General features: G+C 38.8%; 1 protein-coding gene across 1 annotated transcript; it reads left to right on the forward strand.

The window, feature by feature from the left end:
* Positions 1 to 937: 937 nt before the first annotated feature.
* On the forward strand, positions 938 to 17,541 carry ARF3 (ARF GTPase 3). Its single transcript, XM_072399479.1, has 5 exons — positions 938 to 1,158; positions 9,989 to 10,203; positions 12,586 to 12,702; positions 15,211 to 15,308; positions 16,585 to 17,541. The coding sequence occupies exons 2-5, from the start codon at positions 10,056 to 10,058 to the stop codon at positions 16,744 to 16,746; spliced, it is 525 nt and encodes a 174-aa protein (XP_072255580.1). The 5' UTR covers positions 938 to 1,158; positions 9,989 to 10,055; the 3' UTR covers positions 16,747 to 17,541.
* The last annotated feature ends 5,675 nt before the right edge of the window (positions 17,542 to 23,216 follow it).

Raw genomic sequence — 23,216 nt, forward strand, 5'->3', positions numbered from 1 at the left:
ATTAAACAACAAATTTCCACGCAAAACAATGTACTACTTTTGACATAAAAATATGGACATAATCAGACAGTCAGGGAGGCTAACAAATAGCAAAAGACATTTTAAAAATCCATTCCAGGTTTGCTGGATCACCCAGCTTCACTGACTAAAGTGTATCCTCTCCAGCCTTGGAGAGCTTTAAAAAATCAGGGCCATTGTCGGAGGTGTTGATAACATTTTTTCAGGCTTGCATTTGCTTGATTACAATTTATATTGCCTCCTAACTAGCGCAACAAGTGTTCATGATCTGTTTTATGATTGAATGTCATCCTTTGCAGCACCAAACACTTTACAATTTGCTTCCAATATTCTTGGAATGAAATATGGCTACAGCTGGAGAAAATTGTGTCCGGCAGCTTTAGGAATGGTCTGGTGAATATACAGGAGGACTGACATTCTGAAATGTGTGTATCCAGCAATGTGCAGGGGGATCTCTAATAGAAGTTGTCACGCAAGGTGATCATAGAGAATAGATGGAATGATTCTCTCCTCCTCCGGTGTCACTGTCTGTCAATTACAACCCCAATTTAATGTACAGCGCTACGTAATATGTTGGCACTATATACTGTTTATTGATATTCATTTCATCCAGCAATGCACTGCCCCGATTATGTTATATAAAATGATACAAATCGGATCTCCAATGAAATGACAATGCACACTTTAATCTTTTTTGATGTTAATTGACAATTTCTGGATATAAGAATATTTATGTCCTGATATTTGTTTCATATTCCATAACTGGCTGTCAGGAGGTTTTCAGTTGCTGTAGGACATTCCCCCGAAATGCTGATGTACAGCACATGTAGGTTAATAAGAATACATTAGCTCTCCTCCCTCATGGATGTGTGGGTGACTGCTAGAGATCAGGGCTTCATGTGAGGACCAGGCCTCCTGCCCACTCATCCCTGCAGCAGAATGGAAGGAGAGCTGCTGCATCCGTTGCCGTGGAAACCAGGTCAAGTCTCGCGAGTCTGTCCCGCATCCCATAGAAAAGACTTGATGCGAGCAAGGAGATCCCGCGAGGTTTGAGCCGGGTGCTTCCGGTCGGAGAGGACAGAGGAGTCGCTGCGGTAGGCGAGGAAGAAGAAGAAGAAGAAGAAGAAGAAGAAGGTGAAGGTAGGTGAGAGAATTGATGGAGCTGAGAACTCGGCGGGTGCTCGGCGATATCATGTCCTCCTCGCTTCCATTACTCCCAATAGAAGCTGTTATCCATCCCGCCCACACATAAGTCACAAGCACCAACCTCCATCTTACGTTGGAATGAGGAGCACCTACCCCCACTCCATACTACATGGCTGAATGGAATGACTACCTCCATTACAGGGCACCCAGCATCAGGGAAACCAACCGAGTGTAGCATTACATCGAGTGATAGAGACGGCTCAGCTGGGGGTGACCGGCCCTTCACATCCCTCTGCCCCTCTCTATGATAATTCCCTTCCATCAAATACATCCACATATCATAGAGATCACAGCAAGGATGGACATCACTCACCTGGTGACACCAAAATACATACTGTCACATTGTAACATGCAATCATCCAAAGACATCCCATTTACATTGTAAACTCATACTGACACTGACACATTCACATTGTAACAGGCTGCCCACATGGTGACATTCACATTGTAACAGGCTGCCCACATGGTGACATTCACATTGTAACAGGCTGCCAATACTGATCTGACAACATCTGTTGTACATTGTGACATTTACATTGTCACACTGCCAACACTCATCTGATTACTTCAGTTGTACATTGTGATATTTACATGGCAGCAGGTTGCCAACATGGTGACAGTCACATTGTCACATTCTTCCAGCAATGACTGGGTGACACCATCTGTGCATAGTGACACTCACATTGTAACATGCTACCTAAGCTGGCCTGGTGATAAGACCCGTACAGTGACATTCATATTGTAACATGCTTCCAGCACTAGGACATCCACTGTACATAGGGAGCTCACAGTGTGACATCCTACCAGCACTGACCTGCTGACAATCACATTGTAACAAGCTGCCAATACTGTTTTGATAAAATTAATTGTACTTGGAGTGACATTCACCTTGTAACCTACTACTAATGCTAACCTAGTGACAACCTCTGTACAAGTAACAGTAACAAACAGCCAACACTGATCTTATAACATCAGTGGTATTAGTGACTGTCGCATTGTAATGAGCTGCCATACTGACATCGGTTGTGGATTCTGACGGTCACGTTGTAACATGCTGCCATCACTGACCTTGTGACACCACCTGTACATAGTAACATTAGACTTGCTGCAACCATGGAGCAGACTGACCTGAGGTGTTTCTCTGACATTTTGGTACCCGCTATTTTATCTAGATAACACAGATCAGACCATATGTACAGGGACACAATCACAACCTGTAGATTATGAAACTTACCTGCCATTGATATTGTTGGTAATATTTCCCATTATTTACTCCTACTATTAGCTCCTACTGTTGCCCCCCCTCTATTGCATCTTTGTACCTATATTCTGCCCGGTGCAGGAACAGTACGCCCATACACAACTTATAACAATGGTCGCCTTTCCCCCACGTGGCCAGTTAGCAGCCCCATGTAGAGTTGCTGAACGCACACTGACATGAGACACTTACTTCACTCTCAGACTCGCAGCTTTGTGGCCAAAAAGTTTCTGGAATTTTGATGAGGTGTTTAATTCATTCACATAGCAGACATCAGATTTCCAATCCATCCATGTGTCATAAAGTTACATAACTGTGAGTTAAACGCTGCTAATCCAGCCCAGGTCTGCTGCATGCCTGCATCACTTCCCAAGGACAGGAATGCCTCCTTGGAACGCCATGGCTTGTGTGATTCACTGGTCCTGCTGAATGAATGTGACTTTGATTGTGTGTACACAATGTAATGCCATGTGCGTGTTTCTCATTACAATGACAGATGTGGTAAGTGGAGTGCTTACCGAATAGTAACAGTCAGGATCATAGATATGGTATGTATGTATGGAAGAAAAGAGCATATATTGAACAAATGTAATATACAATGTATATCCCATTGAAAATCTTTGGTTTGTCCTGCAGAAGATGTTACATAGCAGTCTGATTCTCCCATCATCAAAACAAGATTTGGGCAAAAAATTATTCTAATTTTGTATGGAAATGAATGTGACATTATATAGGTTCCATAGTTTGTGAGTTTAGTGTGTATAACACAAGCTTTAGGTGACATTAGCTGCGTGTTGATTCAGTAATGTGTATTTTTCCTTTCCTATTCTAGCCAGTGACGGAAGCTGTCAGACAGGTGCTGCAGGTCATTCAGCCCCGCCCCTTATTGGTTCAACTCGTATGAATTACAAGTTAAATAAACATACCGCAATAGAAAACAGGGCAACCTGACATACAATTCAAATACTATTGTACACAGAAGGGCTCTGTAATTTGTGGATTATTCCATTGTAGGAAAATTCATATTTACTGTTACAAATTTTCTTATTTGATTTGTTCATTCTTCCAACCATGTAGAAGCACCTAAGGTTTGGGATATATGCTCATACAACTGTCAGATCATTAGGGGCTCCTTCACACCAAGATGTGGCCCTGCTCAGCTGGCAAACTGCTACTGTGTGACTGGGATTGGCAATCCACACAGCGGGTAACCGGATCAGCGTGCCACTCTGGTCTCATGTATGTCCTCAAACAACAACTTGGCCAAAAGCGACTTTTTGTAATCTTGATGCAATCTCCCACATGTAGCCATATGCAAAGAATAGAATAAAGAAGGTTGGGATTGCTGAGCTCATAGCAAAAGCTGCATCTCACTGTGGTTCTGGAATGACCATACCATTTTCTGTACTGTAGGATGTTTCAGGCCCCATACCCACTTCTGTATGTTTTTGTATATATAAACATAAGTAAACATAAACATAAGTATTTGCTGCTCTCTCAAACCACCCATCTACCAGCATAAAACATGTCAATTTCTTATCCCTCCCTGGCCTGTGACTGGACAATGAAAGTAGAAGCAGCTGAAGGATGAGCTCGCCTGTCTTTCACTGTACATAATAATATGCTCTTCATTGCTCCATATATCTAAACCAGTAATTGTTGAGTGGATTAGATTATGGAGTAGTAAAGGGCATCAGATTTTCTTTATATGAAAGACTTTATATAAAGTTCAGTGGGCCAATTAATATTTGGCATTGAATCTCTCCTATGATCACCTTGTCCCTTGTTAGCCTATGAACACTGGCTGCTTTGCCAATGTACCTTTTTCCATTTCCAAGGGGGTTCTGCTTTCCAATAAGTCTTTAAATTTAGTTTACATTTTTGAAAAGTGTTGTTTCCTATCATGCCATTCATTTGGCTTTAGTCTTTTCTGAGTCTTTGATCTAGAGCAATTATTCAGCCATAAAGTTGATCTGCATGTATTCAGCCAGTGATCTGCATATTTGTTCTGAGTCAATGATTTAGAAAGCAATAGGCCAATTGTATTTGTATGACAGCTGATTTCATAAGGAAGATTTAGTAGTTGCAGGTTATTCAATATGCTGTTTATTGTACTTTATAAAGGATTTCAACTCTTAAAATATATGTTGTTTTTTTGACAGATTCTTGTTTTTTGTTTTCTATCCTATGGATGTCTTCCAGCTTTCTAAACTGTGCATTGCAGGGCCGCTTGGCATGACAAAGCTTGCAGGTTGCAAGTGTCATTCATAGGAGCACAGCAGACATTGTTCAATGAATTCAGCATCTGAAAATAATGCTTCCCTCTTTATTCAGGTCCATACATAATTGAACACATGCCTAGATCTTTCTGGATCAGGGCACAATTCACACCATCTGTGCCAGAGCGTCATACATTAATAAGATACTGACCAACGAAGAAACTGTTTTCTAGAATTAAACTGCCACAGCGTTTTTGTCAGTTAAACAGCCAACTCAGAATAAGAATACAATTCCAAGGTAAGAGAGTTTTGTCACAATTATCAGATAAAGCAGCAAATAATTATTAAAAAATAGCAGTTAAATAGAAAAAAAGGAAATAGACGTTGGAATAAAAAATGAAATAAATTACTGTATACTAATTAGTTAGAAAGACAGATGCTGTGGAAAACGTAAAAGGAAGGAAGTTGGCAGCAGAGACAAAGCAATGTGATGTCCATGTGGCATCAAGAGACAACGGAGTAATGGCGCAGATGTTGAAGTTTACATCTGTACTGATAACCAACAATCAATGAGTATTTGCAAAACCTTATGAAACAGAATCTGATTATGTTTCGGGTTGGCATGGACTATATGGTATCAAGAGACAATGGAGTAATGGCATAGATTTTGCAGTTGACATCTATAACGGTAATCAGTGAATAATGGATATTCAAAAAAACCTATAGAAATAGTGACGTCATGGCAGGGAATAGTGAAAAAAAAATATCCCCAAGAGAAATATTTGGCATGAAATATGTATTTATTAAAATTATGCTTTTAGAACATTGCAAGCGTACTTGAACAGAAATGATATATAATTAGGGTAATTTTTTATTCATTCTTCTGTTCATTCAATCCTGAGATTCATACAGCTTTTCTGCACAGCACAGTCTTTCTTGGCAGGGAAGGAGACCTTTTTTCTCTGCTGTAATTTTATATTTACATACAGGTCTCCATTTCACTCCAAACCTGTAACTGGACAGTAAAAGGAGGAGCAGTAGAGTGATGAGCTCATTGCTCTGTCACTCTGCACTTTCCACTCTTTGAACAGCAATGCACCTGATCAGCTCCATGTGCTGCAAAATGCTGATGCCAGGTAAAATTCCGGTACTTGAAGAAATCATTAAGGGGTCTTTTTAGAAAGCTCTGACAAACTTTCTCTGGTGGAGAATTAATTACTGCCAATTAAAACACATTCATCTGGAAGATTTTCTGCCTTGAGTTTAGTTTAAAAAAAAAAAAAAATCCAATTAGGTAAAAAAACATTTTTCTTCTTCATTGTATCTAATTATTAAATTATTACACAGCTTGAAGCTTTCGGAAGAAGGAGGGTTCTTAAATACTGTGCATAGTGTAATAAATATATATCTATATTTATAAAATTGGATGTATGTGTGTATGTTCCACCATCACTCGATAGCGCATGGAGACATTTCAATCAAACTTGCCATACATAATGACTGCGTCTCGTGAGTGCACCAGTCATCTTTGTACAGTGCTGAGCTATATTTGGATGTATGTGTGTATGTCATCACTAGGAAACGCATGGAGACATTTAAACTAAAATTGCTAGACATATGACACCGCTGATCTTTGTACAGCTCTGTGGTTTATGTCAGAGATACATAAATGTATAATAAGTGTGTGACTGTGGGGGGACAATAGAGTGTAAGCTCCTCTGTACAGAGACTGATGGGTCTAGCTCAGTGTTTCATTGTACAGCACTATGGTATATGTCAGCGCTATATAAAATCTATATATATAAAATTGGATGTGTGTGTGTCTGTGTGTATGTATGTGAGTATGTTCCACCATCACTTGAAAACGCATGGAGACAATCTAACCAAACTTGCTATACATATGACTGAGACTTATGTGAGTGCACCAGTCATCTTTGTACAGCGCAGTGCTATATGTCAGAGCTATTTTTGGATGTATGTATATATCTGTGTATGTCATCACTAGGAAACGCATGGAGACATTTCAAACCAAACTTGCTATGTTCCACCATCATGTGAGTGCACTGCTGATCTTTGTACAGCGCTGTGGTATATGTCAGAGGTATATTTGCATGTATGTGTGTATGTATTGCTCAGTGATGCCTTTTGCTCATATTTTTACATACTTATTTTTGGACCCTTTACAAATTTCTGGCCTGTAATAATGCCTTTGTGAAAACGTAAGACAATTGGACGAGTGCAATCAAAGGCAAAAAAAATGAAACAACACCATGGACAAGAGAATCACTATAGCTTTATGTGATTCCTTTTCCTGTATAATATAGGATTGCAATGAATAAATATCCAGGCAACGCCGGGTTATCAGCTAGTATATAATATATATATATTTATTTAAAACATGAAGTCACAGAACATAAACAGTTAGTAGCAGTCACATATGTAGAAAAAACTGTATGTAAGGCATATGAGAATGGAAAAAGGTTGTCAGAAAATTAGGCCAAATAGAGAGAAATTGGGAATCGTGTAAATTACTAGTACTAATTGCTTAAGAGATGGAAATTTGGAAAGAGAGTGGAAAAGAAGGCAATAGGGGGTTGTGGTATAAGGAAGAAAAAAGGAAATGGGAATTGGGGATATCCTGCCTGTCAGTCACATAGAAATGAGGCTAGATGGAGGATTTTCAATAGGTTTTGGATGTCAAAAGAGTCAAAACAGAGACCAAGTCTGAATAAAAGTATCTTAGGCTTAAAGAATTTCCATTTTGCCAAGGTAGGTTCTATTTACAAGGGTGGGTGTATGTTGGGAGTGCCAGTGGCATTCACCTATTGTTGTAGTATTGTGGAGAAGATGTTACAGGATTCCTTTTCAAATATGATTTGAAGAGCAATATGAATGGCATTCCCAGTGATGGTTGATTTTTTTTAATGAAGAGCAGGGTTTTTGTACCCAGTTGATCAAAGCTAATAAAAGGTAGATATGATGGAACACACTGGGGGATTTGGACCGAGGGAGAAACTTTAAACTGGTTTCTTGGGCTTTAAGGGTTGAAAATGATCAATGGTGAAGAAGAAAGGCTTATTCTCATTCCTCCAGTGACAGTGGGATACCTAATTCTATAGACCATTGGTTTATTTAAACAGGGAGTAAAGCGTCATTATAAAATAGAGGAGAAATGATATGTTTGGGGAAAACCTTGGAGAAGCAAGTGAGGTAGAGCAACTTACCTGAATTTTTTGTGTTGTACCTTGAAAAAGACACCACATACCTGGGAATCGTGCCTGCATGCTTTTTCCCAGCATTCCTCTGCTTTTTATAAATTTGTGTCATTTACAGTTGTTCACGGTTGAGTTTCCAAAGCTAACACGAGACATCCCTGCTATGCCCTGGTCAGCCCATGGCATCATAGTTGTGACCCGCTGTCAGTAATTAGAGTAGATGAAGGTGCCCTTTGCCACAACAAATCTCAGCTTCTACCCCTTAATCTGGTTGATAATGTCCTTAGTATCAGTCACATTATCTATTGGCAAATATTATACAAATGATTTTGTACTGTGTAGTTAAGGTATTGTACAACTTAGAGGGTCCACAAACACTTTAACAGTTTTTGATGCTTCTAAAACTGTATAGAAAAGGCATTTTGTGAGACTGCGTGAGAAAACGCAAACAGTGTAAATTACTTTATTCATGCATTTTGCTTGTAATTTCACATGCATTTACCTGCATTATAAATGCACACGCTTGACCCAGCCCTAAACATTGCTGAGATTTAAATGTTACATGTATGCCAGTTTTTATTTTATTTCAAGAATTACAAGAATATATGGCATGGTTGGTGCCTTGCAGCATCTATATGGAATTACAAAAAGTGTAATTTTAACAACCATTATCAAGTAGTAGGGCGCCAACATATGTACACCAAGATTACACCTTCATTATAGACCCAGTTTACTTCTTATCCCAGTGATGTGGCAATGCAGTATTCAGTTTCTGTCAATTTTAGGGGCTTTGGATTCTGCTAAAGGCATAAATGAGCTTCAATGATGCCACCTTGCCTTGGCACTTACAGCTTGAAGCAGAAGCAGATCAAAAGAAATGGACATGGAAACAAACAATGAAAACTATTGACACTGTTACAGATAAGAATTATTCAATTAATTAAGCCGTGAAATATTGAATGGTTGTAAGTTATGTACATGATTTTCTAACCAGCGGGGGATCAGTTTTTGGATTATTTGACCACTTGACTGATCAAAAATGGCGGTATGAGTATATTGTAGGCTCATATTTACATGTGATCCAGTCATTGTATTTATAAAGACTAAATCTTAACATATTAGAGATATTATGGTTTTGTAGCAGTGTTGACACAGAGACACAGAACTTAGTGACACAAAACTCAGAACTCTAATTGTATGATACGACGTAGCATTATGAGATTCTGCCTTCTCTAGGTATGGCATGTCTGTAAGCATTGCATCAGGTTACTGTTGTCTGGGTGCCAAACTGTAAGTGCTGACTGGCTTATCTGACATCTTAAAGAACATTCTGTGCACCAACTTGTTCTATACATTGGGTTTGCATGCCAGACCACAGTTGCCTTAATAAAGACAAGTTGGAAATACTTATTTTGCCATATTATGAAATCTTTTTTTATGCTTACTGGATGATCTGTTTGCTGAGTGGATAATGATGCACACAAAGTAATACCATGTGGTCTGTTTGGCAAAAATGGGTGTCCGGTGTGTTCCTCTGTGTGCTTTGTTCCTTGTGGTATATGCCAAGTTTGATGTACCATTCCTTGTGTTCTGGTTATGAAATGTGTGTAGAGAAAAGTCTGCATTTGTGCCCACTTTGTTGGATATGGGTTGAAATTGTTTCTTCTGCCTTAAGGATGATATCCAAACCTATGTCCATCCACAACTAGGTCTACAGTTTTAAATATTGTATCTACAGCCATGTTCAGTGTTTTGGGTGTCGTGTTTGTGGTCTTGTCTAAAGTGTTTATTAGACTGGGTGTTGTAAATTCTGCTCTGTTCTCTGTCCATCATTTTGCTTTCACTGTTTTGCTGTGTCCATAGTGCTAGGTATTTGTTAAGCTGCTTGCCAGATGCAATGGTCCTGATTTATTAAGGATCTCCAAGACTGGAGAAGGTGGACAGATAGACAGATAGACAGATAGACAGATAGACAGATAGACAGATAGATAGATAGATAGATAGATAGATAGATAGATAGTAAACCTGATTTTTTCACACTAACTCTTATTGTATTTTCCTATATCTTGTAGAGATAAGAGCACAAGTTAACCATTTGCTACCCTAATTCACAAAGAACATCCAGAAAAGAAAGCAGCCATGGGAAACATCTTTGGAAATCTGTTGAAAAGTCTAATTGGGAAGAAGGAAATGCGGATACTCATGGTGGGGCTTGATGCTGCTGGAAAGACCACCATCTTGTACAAACTGAAACTTGGAGAAATCGTGACCACTATCCCCACAATAGGTATTTGAACACAACACCTTGTTGCTAACTCCCAATTTCTCCCTCTTTACTTTGCATAGTTCCTATTTCATAAACACTACAACATTTATGTTTAGGGCGCAGGTCAGGTTTTATCACATACTTTTTGCTAATTTTCTTCCTTCCTTCTTCCCTCTGCTTTTGTAGGTTGTTCTAACATTTTTTTACACAAGAGTCAGGGTAGAGTTGATTTGGTCCTCATGTCCAACATGTCCCATGGACCTCTACAAAAATGCTGGTGACATAGACAATTCTCTCTATCATAGCTATGTGCCAATTGGTGCTCTTTTAGTATACTTTAATCTTTAATAAAACCTTGCTCACTAGTATACATATAAGGATAATTGTTAATCCTTGTAGGCTCATACCATATTTGTAGACAGCATGGTAATACTGGAATATATCAAAAAATAACACAACGCTAGATCTTAAATCATACATAAAACAATACATTGTTCTTTCATAGAAATAATTTGAAAAAACTTGTTTAGGTTGATATCCAGCCTTTGCAGCACTGGGTCCTAGGTTCGAATCCCAGCCAGGACAGTATCTGCATGGAGTTTGCAGGTTCTCCCCGTGTCTGCGTGGGTTTCCTCCGGGTACTCCGGTTTCCTCCCACATCCCAAAAACATGCAGTTAAGTTAATTTTCTTCCCCCTAAATTGACCTTAGACTACATTAATGACATATGACTATAGTGGGGACATTAGATTGTGAGCTCCTTTGAGGGACAGTTAGTGACACAACTATGGACTTTGTACAGCGCTGCGTAATTTGATGGCGCTATATAAATACTGTATAATAATAATAATATCCAATAAATAGTAAGCATAGCTTTCTTTTATGCTTTCCACTTAACTTCCTTAGAGTTCAGTGTGGTACTAACATTTAAAATCTGTTTAAAATTTAACATATATCATATTATATCATAGGTAGCTTTTTGTTGTTTCTGTTACAGTGGAATACCTGTGACAAGCTTTGCTTGTGAAAGAACGTTCTAGGACAGTAATTGTGTTACTGACAGGATCAACAGGTGAAAATAAAGAGGGAGGGGGAAGAAAATATTTCTTCCTCTTTATCTTAGGGCTAGCAGGCTGCAATATATAATATTGCTACTGTTGGGTTTATAAACTTTAAGGTTTGAGCAGAAAAATCTTCTTTAGGGTAAATTCAGACTTCTGGTAAATAAACGCAGCACTTACTTCTCCTGGGCACTACCACTACAGGTAGCTACTAGGCATGTGCAAAGGCTTTTGCAAGTGTTGCATTTTTTCTTTAACTTCTACATGAAATGAAATAATTTTTGTGGTTTACTGCTCTTGGACATTGCTTGTAGAGCCTGAAAAATCTTGCGTGGATTCTTCTGCAAGCAAAGGCCTGAAATAAAAATAGGTGAATGAACAAATGTATTGGTTCCAATGTTAACTGTCTTAGGGGGCAACTAAATCTTCAACATTATCTTCAACAGTACCTCTTGACGAAAAGGCTAGTGTGAACTTGTTCTTAAATTATTATTATTATTATTTCATTTTATATTTTAGTCACCAGGATTTTCTGAAATGCAGTGTAGCTCTGTGCTACGATGGCTATAAACATTCATCTAAATGTCATTGCTGCTTACTGTGCTAGAAATGTCAACTCTATGTCATCACTGTGTTTAAAATGCTTCAATTATGTTCTGTTTATTTAAAGACCATCTTCTAAAAAATAGCAGTGTCAGAGTGTTTAGGAATCAGGAAAACCATTTATTAAGGGAACATAGCATCAGACTATAACTCTACAAACAATTGTTAATATGTCATAACCAGCTAAGATGGGTTAATATTTAATGTTTTGGAGAAATAGGGTGCAATGTGTTAATGTCTAACTGTAGTCAAAATGACAGCACATTTTATTGGCCCGGTTGTTATCCTGGTGAAAGGATCTAATGCTCTGGAAACTTGCTATCATTTCCTTTACAGCTGGCTGTCAACAAAACTGTCCTCAGTTACTTTCTCCAAATGTATGATTCTTGATCCATGTCTTTACAGTATTCTTACATTTGACTTATGACTGTATTATCTTCAGCAGGGTTCTCCCCAGGCCCTTTTAGCTGGGTGCACCACCCGGCACTTTTCAGCACCCACCCGGCTGTTTTTGGGTGGTTACTAAAGAGTTTGGTCACAATACAGAGGCTGCCACCCACCTACAATTTCTTCCCACCCGGCTTAAAAAGATTTCTGGGTTGAGCACTGTTCAGGTTTACATACACAGGCTGATAAAGTCAAGACAGCCAGCTTATGTTCATATGATTCCAGTTTGAGTTATGCTTCCAATATCTTTAAATTTACACTGACTTATAAGATTGTTTCCATCATTCTCACAGGCTTTAATGTAGAGACAGTAGAATACAAGAACATCAGCTTTACTGTGTGGGATGTTGGTGGCCAAGACAAGATCCGACCACTGTGGAGGCACTACTTTCAGAACACTCAGGGTACGTGTCTGCATTTTTAATGCATGGATTTTAATTGTATTTAATTCAAAAACATGTATATGTTCATGAATTTTAATATTCTATAATGGTCAGATTCACTCCACACCTAAGTTATCGGTTTTGATTGTGTTTGGTAAATGTTTAATGTTCACTGGTCTGGTTCTAAAGCTGAACATCAAAAAAAAAACACCCTTGCAGAGAGGCTCCCACATATACAGCAAGGTTAAATAGGTGTTTGTCAACCTTTTAGCATGGGGGGACCCCTTAAAATTACTCTCAGGTCTTCAGGGAACCCCTTCTATAATTATTATATCCACAGCGCACAGTATATTACTGTGGTGGTCAGTGGGAAGAATGCTTCTTACATGGCTGGACAGTGTAAAGAATGTCACCCTAACATATGGCCAAAAAGATCAATGGAGTCAGTTAAACCTACCTGAGAGTCACAAACTCCCACCAACCTCTGGAGGAAACTCTTGTTGGAAAACACTGGGTGAAATTCTCATTGTTGGTTATAGTACCAGTAAAAAGCGCTTTTATGTCTTCCTGTATGCTTTGCTTCCCTTAGAATTCAGAGCTCTCCTTTTCCTTTTTCATTGTGGGTTGTCAGTGGGCCTTTGGTGTCCTCACTTACTATGCAGGACTGCCGGTCCTTCATTGTACATGATGACATCTGAACCTGCAACCTTAGGACAGACTGAGTACCTTAGAAAAATAGGCGTTGGGTGACTGGTTGCTTAAGAGAATGTTGTCTGGAAAAGGGAGGAGTAAGGTAAGTAATGGCCAGTTTTAGATAATATTGAGCATTTAACCCCTGTGTAGAAGTAGATCTATTTCAGGGATTTTTTTTTTTTCCCCAGGTCAGCTTTAATAGGTTTCTATGACCCTGACATAAGAAGCTGCTGGTTTCTCTTCTTGTGTGTATGTGTGTGTATATATATATATATATATATATACATGAAGGGGTGCTGAGAAGTTCCTGGCTTTGCCCAGAAAGAAGAGAGCCAGAGTTATGAAATAACACCGTAGTTGCAGCTTTTCTAGACCATTAAAATAAAAGTCCTTTGGCTGGGCTGCAAACCAGCTCTCAGCAGCATCTTTGAGGTCAGAAATGTCCTCAAAACATTGCCCCTTCAGGTGTTTCTTCAAATTGGGGAACACATATTAGTCCGAAGGGGCCAGGTCAGGTTAGTAGGGGTTGTGGTGGACCAATTGGAAACCCAGGGTCTGTTTAATTTGGCAGCAACAATGCTGGACATGTGCGCAGGTGCATTATCCTGCAAAAAAGGATCCCTTTGGTCAACTTTTCATGGCGTTTCGTCTCAATTGCCTCCTTCAGCTGGTCCAGAAGGTTAGCATGATACTGTCCGGTGATACTAGAGCCATGAGGTAGGTAGTCCACCTGCAAAATACCTTTGTCCCATTGTCTTTGTCCCAGAAAACAGACGCCATTACTTTTTTGGCCGATTTCTTGGTTCGGAACTTCTTCGGCCGCGGGGACCCGCCGTGACACCATTCCTTTGACTGTTCCTTGGTTTCAGGATCATAGATATGGAGCCAGGTTTCATCCTCAGTCACTAACCTAGCCAAAAAATCCTGTGCAGCTTCAAAATGTGCCAAAATGGCTTTGGATGCTTAAACTTGTTCCTTCTTCTGATCAGTGATCTAACATTTTTTGCACCCACTTCGCTGAAAGCTTGCGCATGTATAGGATAATGGTGATAACAAACTAAACATGCTCCCGTGAGATGTCATGGATCTGGGCTGTCTTTTTTTGTTGATATTCTCCGGTCCTCAATATTCAGCTCATGGACAGCATCGTAGGTTGCTGGGACCCTAATGCTCGGGGGGGCGCCCACTACGGGGCTCATCTTCAACAGGGAAATGCCCAGTCTTGAAACGAGATATCCAGGTTTTGACAGTGCTGTAGAAAGGACACTTCTCCCCCAGTGTTTGTGACATCTCAGTGTGAATGTCCTTTGCTGACTTTCCCTGAAGAAACAAAAACTTCATGATGGCCCGTAACTCCAACAACGTGAAACTTGCTTGTGCCTCTGCTATCACAGCTTCGCACTAAAATAGTTTGAAGAATCGCAAAGACCTGATATTTGCACAGTTACATACTAATATATTAGGTGGTCATATGCCCTCACACTCATTTTTCTATTTCATCTGGAAGGGGGCAAAGCCAGGAACTTTTTAGCACCCCCTCGTGTATATATGCTCAATTTTCTATAAGAATAAAATAATTAAAACTGAACAGCAGTGATTGGAAAGACAGGTCCTGCATATATTATTCAATTATCGATTCCTCATTAACTATAGAGGTCTCCTTACACATATCATAATCAACAGATTATATATGTAAGACTATAAAATCAGCAATAAGGGTAGGAAAGTAAATGAGGATAAATTACAATATGAAGAAAGAGGACACATCCTTAAACCTGATTTTTGATTTAACTACCTATAGGAAAAGTTTTTCTTTTAATATAAATGTGTGCCATATTAAAGATCAGACAGGATATAAATCTCAAAAGTTTAAAGGAATAAAGAAGCATTTTATACTCACCTTTGGTACCTCTGATTCCAAAATCTGTACGCTGGCTGTTGTGTGAGCTCCAGCTAATTTTTAGGTCTGAGCAGGAAGCAGAAGGTGCACAGGCTATAGGAGTCATTACTTTGTTGATGCAGATGGGGAGCACAAACTTATTACAAATCAGCCTTTTTGTTTTTTAACAGCAAACGGAAAATTCTTCTTTTCCAAACTAGAGAAGACAAAATTATAGTGACAGAATGTGTCCAGTACTCCCCAGACCCCTAGGAAAGGGTTCTCTAACCAATAAAGCAATAGCAGGAGGCAGAATGTTTAGTGTTAAAACTTAAAAGATGTAAAATTTACTTTGCCATTGATTGTCCCCTTCTGATCACTGACTCGCCGGGTAACAGACTCTGTTAGGGCAGGGATCAGCAGCTTGCTTGTCCTTTGAAGTTACTTTCAGTTTCACTCTGCACTGTTGCCAGCATCGAGGAGTCACACAGAGGCACACAGTATCAGGTATCGGAGGATGTCTTATTTGCGGGGGGTGCTTTATTTTAATTGAGCAAAAATCAGGGGGTGGCTTATTTGATGGGGATGCCTTATCATCGGGGAAACACGGTAGCTGTATTTATGTCTATGGGGTAAAGGTGGTATTGCACAAATAAAGAATTCTGGTCTAACTGAAAGTGTGGCCTTAGCAAAAACTGAAATCTGGGGTGAACAACGATAGAGCACAGTGGGGGGAATCTACTTAAATAAAAGTTCTTGTGTCCTGGAATTCACCTTTAAATGACTAAATTTAGCCAATAAACTATTTCCTTGCTATAGGAGATGAGACAATGTGATGTTCAGACCTCATATTTCGGTTGATTTGTGTCTGTGTCTATATCCTCTACCACAGAGCTGGCAAAGCGCAATGTGAAACTGCTTAGCTGTAACATGCCGATTGCTCAAAAAAAGTTTGTAATTTTTAGGAAACATTTCCGAGCAAGGAAATCACTTGTTGCTTTTGTTAGTTTTGTATGTCATCCTAAGTGGAGTTGTGGAGCTACAATGTACTTTATTATTTATAAATGCCACAATATTTTACCTTTTGGCCCGTTGGTTAGATCCTAAAATTTCCTATATCTTTACATAATAATAAGTAAGGTAATAACTAGATGTGCAGAAGAGTTTTTGATTCTGTGATATGGTACATTTATGGTAATTTTTGGATTTTGACAGCACATGATACCTGTCCCACTAGCTGTGTGCATCAGATTCTATAGCTAACATCTGGGTTGACATTCAAAAGCATATTGATGCTACATTTATTAATTCCTTTTTTTTTTTCATTTTTTGTGCAGGACCTTCCTAATGCCATGAATGCAGCTGAGATTACAGACAAGCTGGGCCTTCATTCTCTGCGTCACCGCAACTGGTACATCCAGTCCACCTGTGCCACCAGTGGAGATGGTCTCTACGAGGGGCTGGACTGGCTAGCCAACCAACTAAAGAACAAGAAGTAACGGCTCCCATCCCTACCTCTGCCTCCCCAGTGTGCGCCTGACTCTTTCTCCCCAATCCCTTCCATCCAAAATACCCTCCTAAGCCAGAGCAGGATGGGGTCGGTTTCTGACACAGACCACCCCATCCCTTCTGGTCCCACACTCGCTTACTTTGCCGTTTTGGTTTGGGGTGTTCTTATCGGGTGCGGTGTTTCTTCTGACTCATCCAGCTGCTGTTACTTGCTCTTTATTTGTCCTTTTGGAGATTTTGGGTGGGGGAGGACTTGTGAATCTACCCCCTGTAGACAGGGTTGGTAAGGCAAGGATTCGGGAGCTGTGCTGTTTTGTGTCTGTATGTTCTGTGGAAGCTCCCTGTGATGAAGACTGAGAGATGTATTTGGCTTATTGTGTTTGTTTTTTAAAGCAGGTTGTTTCAATGCTTCATACAAGACAGTTTAGTGATGCAACCAAGTAAACTGTACTTTCCTTTGTTTTGAAGAAAGTGTTCATCAAGGTTGGGTCCTGTTATTAGATCAGCGTAACTTGAATTACCACTATAAGGCCATTGTATAACCTACCCACCTTTTTATTACAAGACTGGATAATCTGTAACTACTGAATATGGAACTCATTCCAGATATCTATCATGGTAAAAATCAGCACTGATTTTACAACGTAGTGCTGAAATGGAATCCCGCCATTTTTGCTTTCCACTTCTGTGGTACATGCAAGAGCTGGCTTTTATGCTTTGTTTGAATAGAGGTGTTAAAATGAAACGTATTGCAATAAAGATACAATGGTTGTTATCTAAACGAATCCAGTAATCTCTGAAGGTTACTGCTGACTGCAAAAGCCATAGTATTTCCTTAGCAACTGTCTTGAGCCAGTGGGAGAGTTAAATGTATATGAACTGTGCATGTGGATTGTGCTTTTAATTTCTAAACACCTGCTGTAATGAAATAAGAGGTTATTTCAGCACATTGTGCTCTAGTAGTTAAAGCCTCTCCACCCTTATTTATAATGACTGGAGCAGCTCCCAATGATGTCACTTTAGCAGGCTACACTCCTCCTGTCAGTTACATCACTGGGAGCCCATCCAGCTAGTAAAGAAAACACATGCATCTATTTGCATTAAATGTTACAAACATTTTGTATAATCTGCAATGACACTTCTATTCAAACTTGGTGGTTGAGAAATCCTCATTTTTCGTTTTTTTCTTATATGCTTTCTCATGATACTTTTACTGTATATGAAAAAAAGCAGAACATTATGCTCATGGTTTTAGGGTGAATTGATTCGCAACTTGTTAATCTCTGTAAAGCAAAAAGCATGACAGGGATTTAGTGTTAAGGTGATTCATCTTTACATCATAAATTTGAAACAGATTTTCCAAGTGACCTTTTTTCTATCTGCAGAATGTTTTCAGATTGAATAATTGGAATTTTTTCCTTGATGGGAACTGGGATTACAAAACAAATTTAATGTCAGCTTTGGTTCATTAAAATGAACCAAATACAATTCTAGATATTCTATAAAAGAAGAAGAAAGTTAGTGATCTTGCCTATAGCACCTATTGTGCTGTAACAAACCTGTCTGACCATTTCATTGTATTTGCTTGTATAAAATCTACATTAAAGAATCATTGTAAGACAGGTATACTGTATCAAGTAGATCTGGTACAAATATTAAAGTGATTTGCACTTTACCTTCCCACAAATAAATTAGGACACCCAAGCTAGCAATAGATGTACACTTTTTGATTTATTAGAATGTGGCTTCAGCACTGAGGAAGGAGGTAAAACTGAAGCCATTGCAAACCATGAAGATGGAATTGTGGGCTGATTCATAGGAAGAGGTTTCTTAGTATAGTACAGAAACATGTAAGCACCACACAATGCCTTCTGCTAGGAGTATTGTTCCTTCTTGCTTGTTAAACATTTTTTCGTTGATTCCCCTATAAAGTATTGCATAGCATTCATATCAATATTCCTGCATAGCTCACCCTCACCAGCCCAGCTAGTATGTTGGCTAGCATTATCATTAATACATCAGCCATGCGGCAATAGAAAAACAGAAGTCTGTCCTACCATGATATACATTTCAGAAAGGTAAAGTAATTGCAGTTTATACCTGTAGAAGATAGGAACACTTCATTATATGCTTCCTTCCATTCTGTTCATTCTACGGAGAACTATATAGGAGTCGGTTTCCTTTGGTTCGTATAATTATTCCTAATTGCATCTACACATTCCTGCAATCATGAAAATAAAAATTACATTGAAAATATCTCAAACTTTACAGTATTATGAAGTACTTGTCTCCAATTGTCTTTAGAATGTAGGTACATATTCCAATATATATGTCCATCCTGTGTTAATTTGAAGCCAGTATTACAAATGGCAAGATTAGACACACCATAGAAATCCAAAACTTTATAGCATTCCATTCTTGAACCATACTTTTTAGAAGTTGAAGTAACAATGTATTAAGATTGTCACACACCAACAGATCTGGATGCTGCATTGGACCAAATTTTCTTAATTTATTGGTATCTCAAGAGGTATAACCAAGTTCAGAAGGTGCTGTTGTCTGTTCAAGTACGTTTAGAATGTCAATTGGCTATTTAAGTTTATAGTAGAGTTCTTGTTGCCAGCCAACAATTTTCTCACTAATGTTCTGCAGTTAGAAAAGTAAAAGCATTTGATTTGTTGCTATCAGTAACAAAAATAGATCTAGCATAGAGGCATTATAAAATAAGTAAAGTGCCTGAATTTATTACCTCTGGCTAACATTCACTGGTTGGGTGCAGAAGGTAAAGAAGCAGATTTGAGTAAATTTAGGTAATTTACCTTATCAAATGGGCAAATATGCATGAACCAGACCAAGGATCAACAGTTCCCCATAGCATTCTGATGTGTCAGTTATTTATTGCTTAATCAATACAACCCAATGACCTGGTTTTTACAGATCTTCTGCCCTAAGAAATCTTTATTTTTGTTCTTAATGTGAACACTGCTTCATGTTCTCTTGTAGCTTTGTTTTACTTTTTTCATTTGCTTATTTTTCTAAACAACATGATAAGCAAGTGGAAGGTGTGTGGTGTTGGATCTCTCATTGCAGTGGATATTTCATTCATGTATTAAACAGTGTAGAGGTATTATTACCCTTAGACATGTTTACTAGATGTATTGATCAACTAAGGAGAGAACTAGGAATGTAAAGAAAGCACCAAAAACAGAAAGTATAAAATCCAGATTTATTTTTATTCAAAATCTCTAAAAAAAAAAAAAAAAAAATGTATTTTGGGAATTTAAATGGTCTCCCAAATATCATGATTTTTGTACATCTAGTTCCTTATCATGTAATGTCAGTTGTCTGTACTTCCTACAATTCATCTGACCTTAATTTGCCTCTACAACTGGTGCATGCCCTATGTTGCTGTTTCTGGTGGTAGATAAGCATGCAGAGGGGTTGACTACTGAGAATCTCTGTGTACTGTGGGGGCCTTTCTCTCTTCGGAACCCTTTAGTGTTTCCTCCATACTTACTTGCCACTCATAGAAGGGCAGTTTTCTGTATGTCTTACACTGTGCTTACATTTTATGTTCTGTTCATAAAATGCAGGCAACATTGCTGAGCTTGAGGTGTCCCATGGGGTTCCTTCTACATTGGTGGGAAGGCTGGTCACATGACTAGAATATATGGCCGGGTAATCCTTGTTCCAACATTTTTGGAAATCATAGCATTCTGCTTGTTTTGGAAGCCTGTGCTTTTAAAAAATGCCAGTATTTTTTTTTGGTTAAAACAGCTTTATGCCTCCAGTAAAGCAATGTAGCTGCTTTATAACCAGAAACCACCAACATAAACAGTGCAAACTAGGGCTTGCTGGGAATGAGCTTGTGAAGGCATGGAGTGTTAATGCCTATGCAATCTTTGGATAAGTTACAGCTATGTTCCCCTATTACTGTATCAGAATGAATCACTTTCCTAGGGGGGCTATCTATTGGCCCCTGAATATACTATATCCCTTTCTGCCCTGGTGTGTTAAAAACAAGTGGCATTTATAAACCTGAGCTGCCATTGTCCTCTTTAAGACTATGTAGTGCAATTTTTACATTAGGGACCATTTTATTTAATCCAGTGATGATTAATTTGATATTTATTGATATTGTTTGGTTGTAATCAGGTTATTTTCCATGTTTTTTTCTTCTCCTCAGTTAGTTGATGCTGTTCGCCTCAGTAGACTCTTTTCACTTGTGCTCTTCTCTATCTCTTTTACCTCTGGTCTGTGTGGTGTATAGTGGAACGTATGGTTCAAGCTGGGTATTTTTTTTGTTTGTATATTTTGGAATGTAAGCTGTATGTGTTTAAAATGAAAAGAATTAAAGCACTGGAAGCAAAAAAAAAAATGGTGTGACTTCTTTAATTTTGTTTTCTTATTCTGCGTGCATTCCAGGTATTCGAATTTAAAGAGCTGGAATACATGAACTATTATGCTCCACTAATTATAAACTTCAGACAGACCTATTTCTCGCTAACATGCCAATATAGTCAACATTACATTCCCTGGTGAAAAATCTGCCTAGTCCTTGTGTTTTCAATAGAAGTGGTTCATTCTCCACCAGGGAATTGTTTGGTAAATGTCAGATTCCCTGCTAGAGAATAAATGTGGGTAGCAAGGCCGCTCACTTCCACCAGCTGTAATATAGGCAAATTCTGGTTCAGTGCTACTGTGCAAGTGACTGAGCGGCTGGCAAGATGAAGGGCCAGCACAGGTAACAATATCAAGGAAGGATAAGAATGACCAAGGGAAGATGTTAACAGATTCTTTTAGTGCCTACTCTTAGGCTATGAACACACATTCAATAATTGTAGTTGGAAAGGATCCTTCAACAACTAAAGACTGAAAGATGCATGAATGAGTGTTGTACTCATAGCGCTGTTCTGCTCTATGTAGAAGGTATAACGACAGGCGGCAATCTGCTGCACTCTCTCCCCTTCACTTGTATTACCATAGTTTGTGGATCCATCAGGACGGATGGACGAGCACTGTACACACACCAGATTCTCCTTCTATACTAGCCCTGAAGCGATAAATGGACAAGAATAATCTGATGCGTTTACTTAGCTTTAGACCAGGGTTAGGACAGTGTAACATGGCTCATACATCACATTTACTAAGTCCATCTCAAAAATTATTAGTTACAGCCAAGTAAAATGAAGCTGCAAAAATATGGCCTGCACAGCTAGGCATTGATAATCCCTTCTCATAAAGAGTTGTGAAAGCTTCAGGTCCTTATCCAACCTCTTATAAAATATATGCGTCTAACAGCCAAAATATTTCTATTTCTCATATATAATACATACTGTTTTCATTCAATCTGTCATTGCATAGTCCCATGACCTCGATATGTGCTTTTGTTCTGTGTTTCTATCATGGTATAACCTATCAGTGTCAGGACACAAGACAATGAAGTGCTGCTCTTAGGCTTGGCACTAAAATGGCTGCAAAGAAAGAAGTGGATGAGAGAAGAGAGGAAGTGCATTTCCTACTTTTACAGACAAGATAACACAATGAATTCCATTTGGGGGAAATGTGCACTAATCATTGTTGATGGATGTCCAATGAGGTATTTTAATGCAGTGCACGCTACTGTGTTTACATTATGGGTTCAGGTGACTTTCAGTTCAGTGAGGTAAAATGAACTTGTGTTTACTTCAAACATCTCATCAAATTAAAAAAAGAAAACCTGTCTATTGCATAGCTAGATGTTTAAGGTAAACTTGTCGTAGGATTATTTTGGAGGCTGCTTTTACTGACCTCCTGCTGAATACACTCTCTGCCTGGTTGTAATGCTGAAATAGACACTGCCCTCTCTTACTTTAAAGCAGCGTTCCCTAACCAGTCTTTTCTTGTGTGACAGCTGGCACCAAAGTCCCCATTGTATGCTGGTGTCAGATCTGGGACCAGTGCGTTGAGAAGTCATATATTGCCAATGAACATATATGTAGCCCACACAGGGAAGGTGCGTTGCTGTGTTGCTTTTAAGGCAGGTTGCCTCGATGCACAGGTATAAATAGGGCTTTTAGGAAAAAGCAAATCTACCTTCAATAGAACCCCTACCCCCCAAAAAACTTTTCAAATAATTTTTGCAGTTTATCTGCGTTCTTTTACTAAGCTATAACTCAAAGTTTGATTAGAGACCGATTCACTTTCGCAGCCAAACAGCAATGTCAGCCTCCTTGTTTTTTTTATTAACTTTTAATTGAATTGAAATTTGTCCTACCTAATTGGACTTTTTTTATTCAAAATGTATTCTTTTTGTTTTTGGAACTTCACACACAGTTCCATCCTTTACATATGCACTTGGTGTTTCAGCAGTGTTTACAATGGATTCATGGAATCCGCAATGGAAGCGTATATAAGAGGATTTGCCATTTGAATGAAATCTGCATGGTATGCATGATTAGTGTAAGATATTGTTTAGGAC

Source organism: Pyxicephalus adspersus, chromosome 1, assembly GCF_032062135.1.
Source record: "Pyxicephalus adspersus chromosome 1, UCB_Pads_2.0, whole genome shotgun sequence".
NCBI lineage: Eukaryota > Metazoa > Chordata > Amphibia > Anura > Pyxicephalidae > Pyxicephalus > Pyxicephalus adspersus.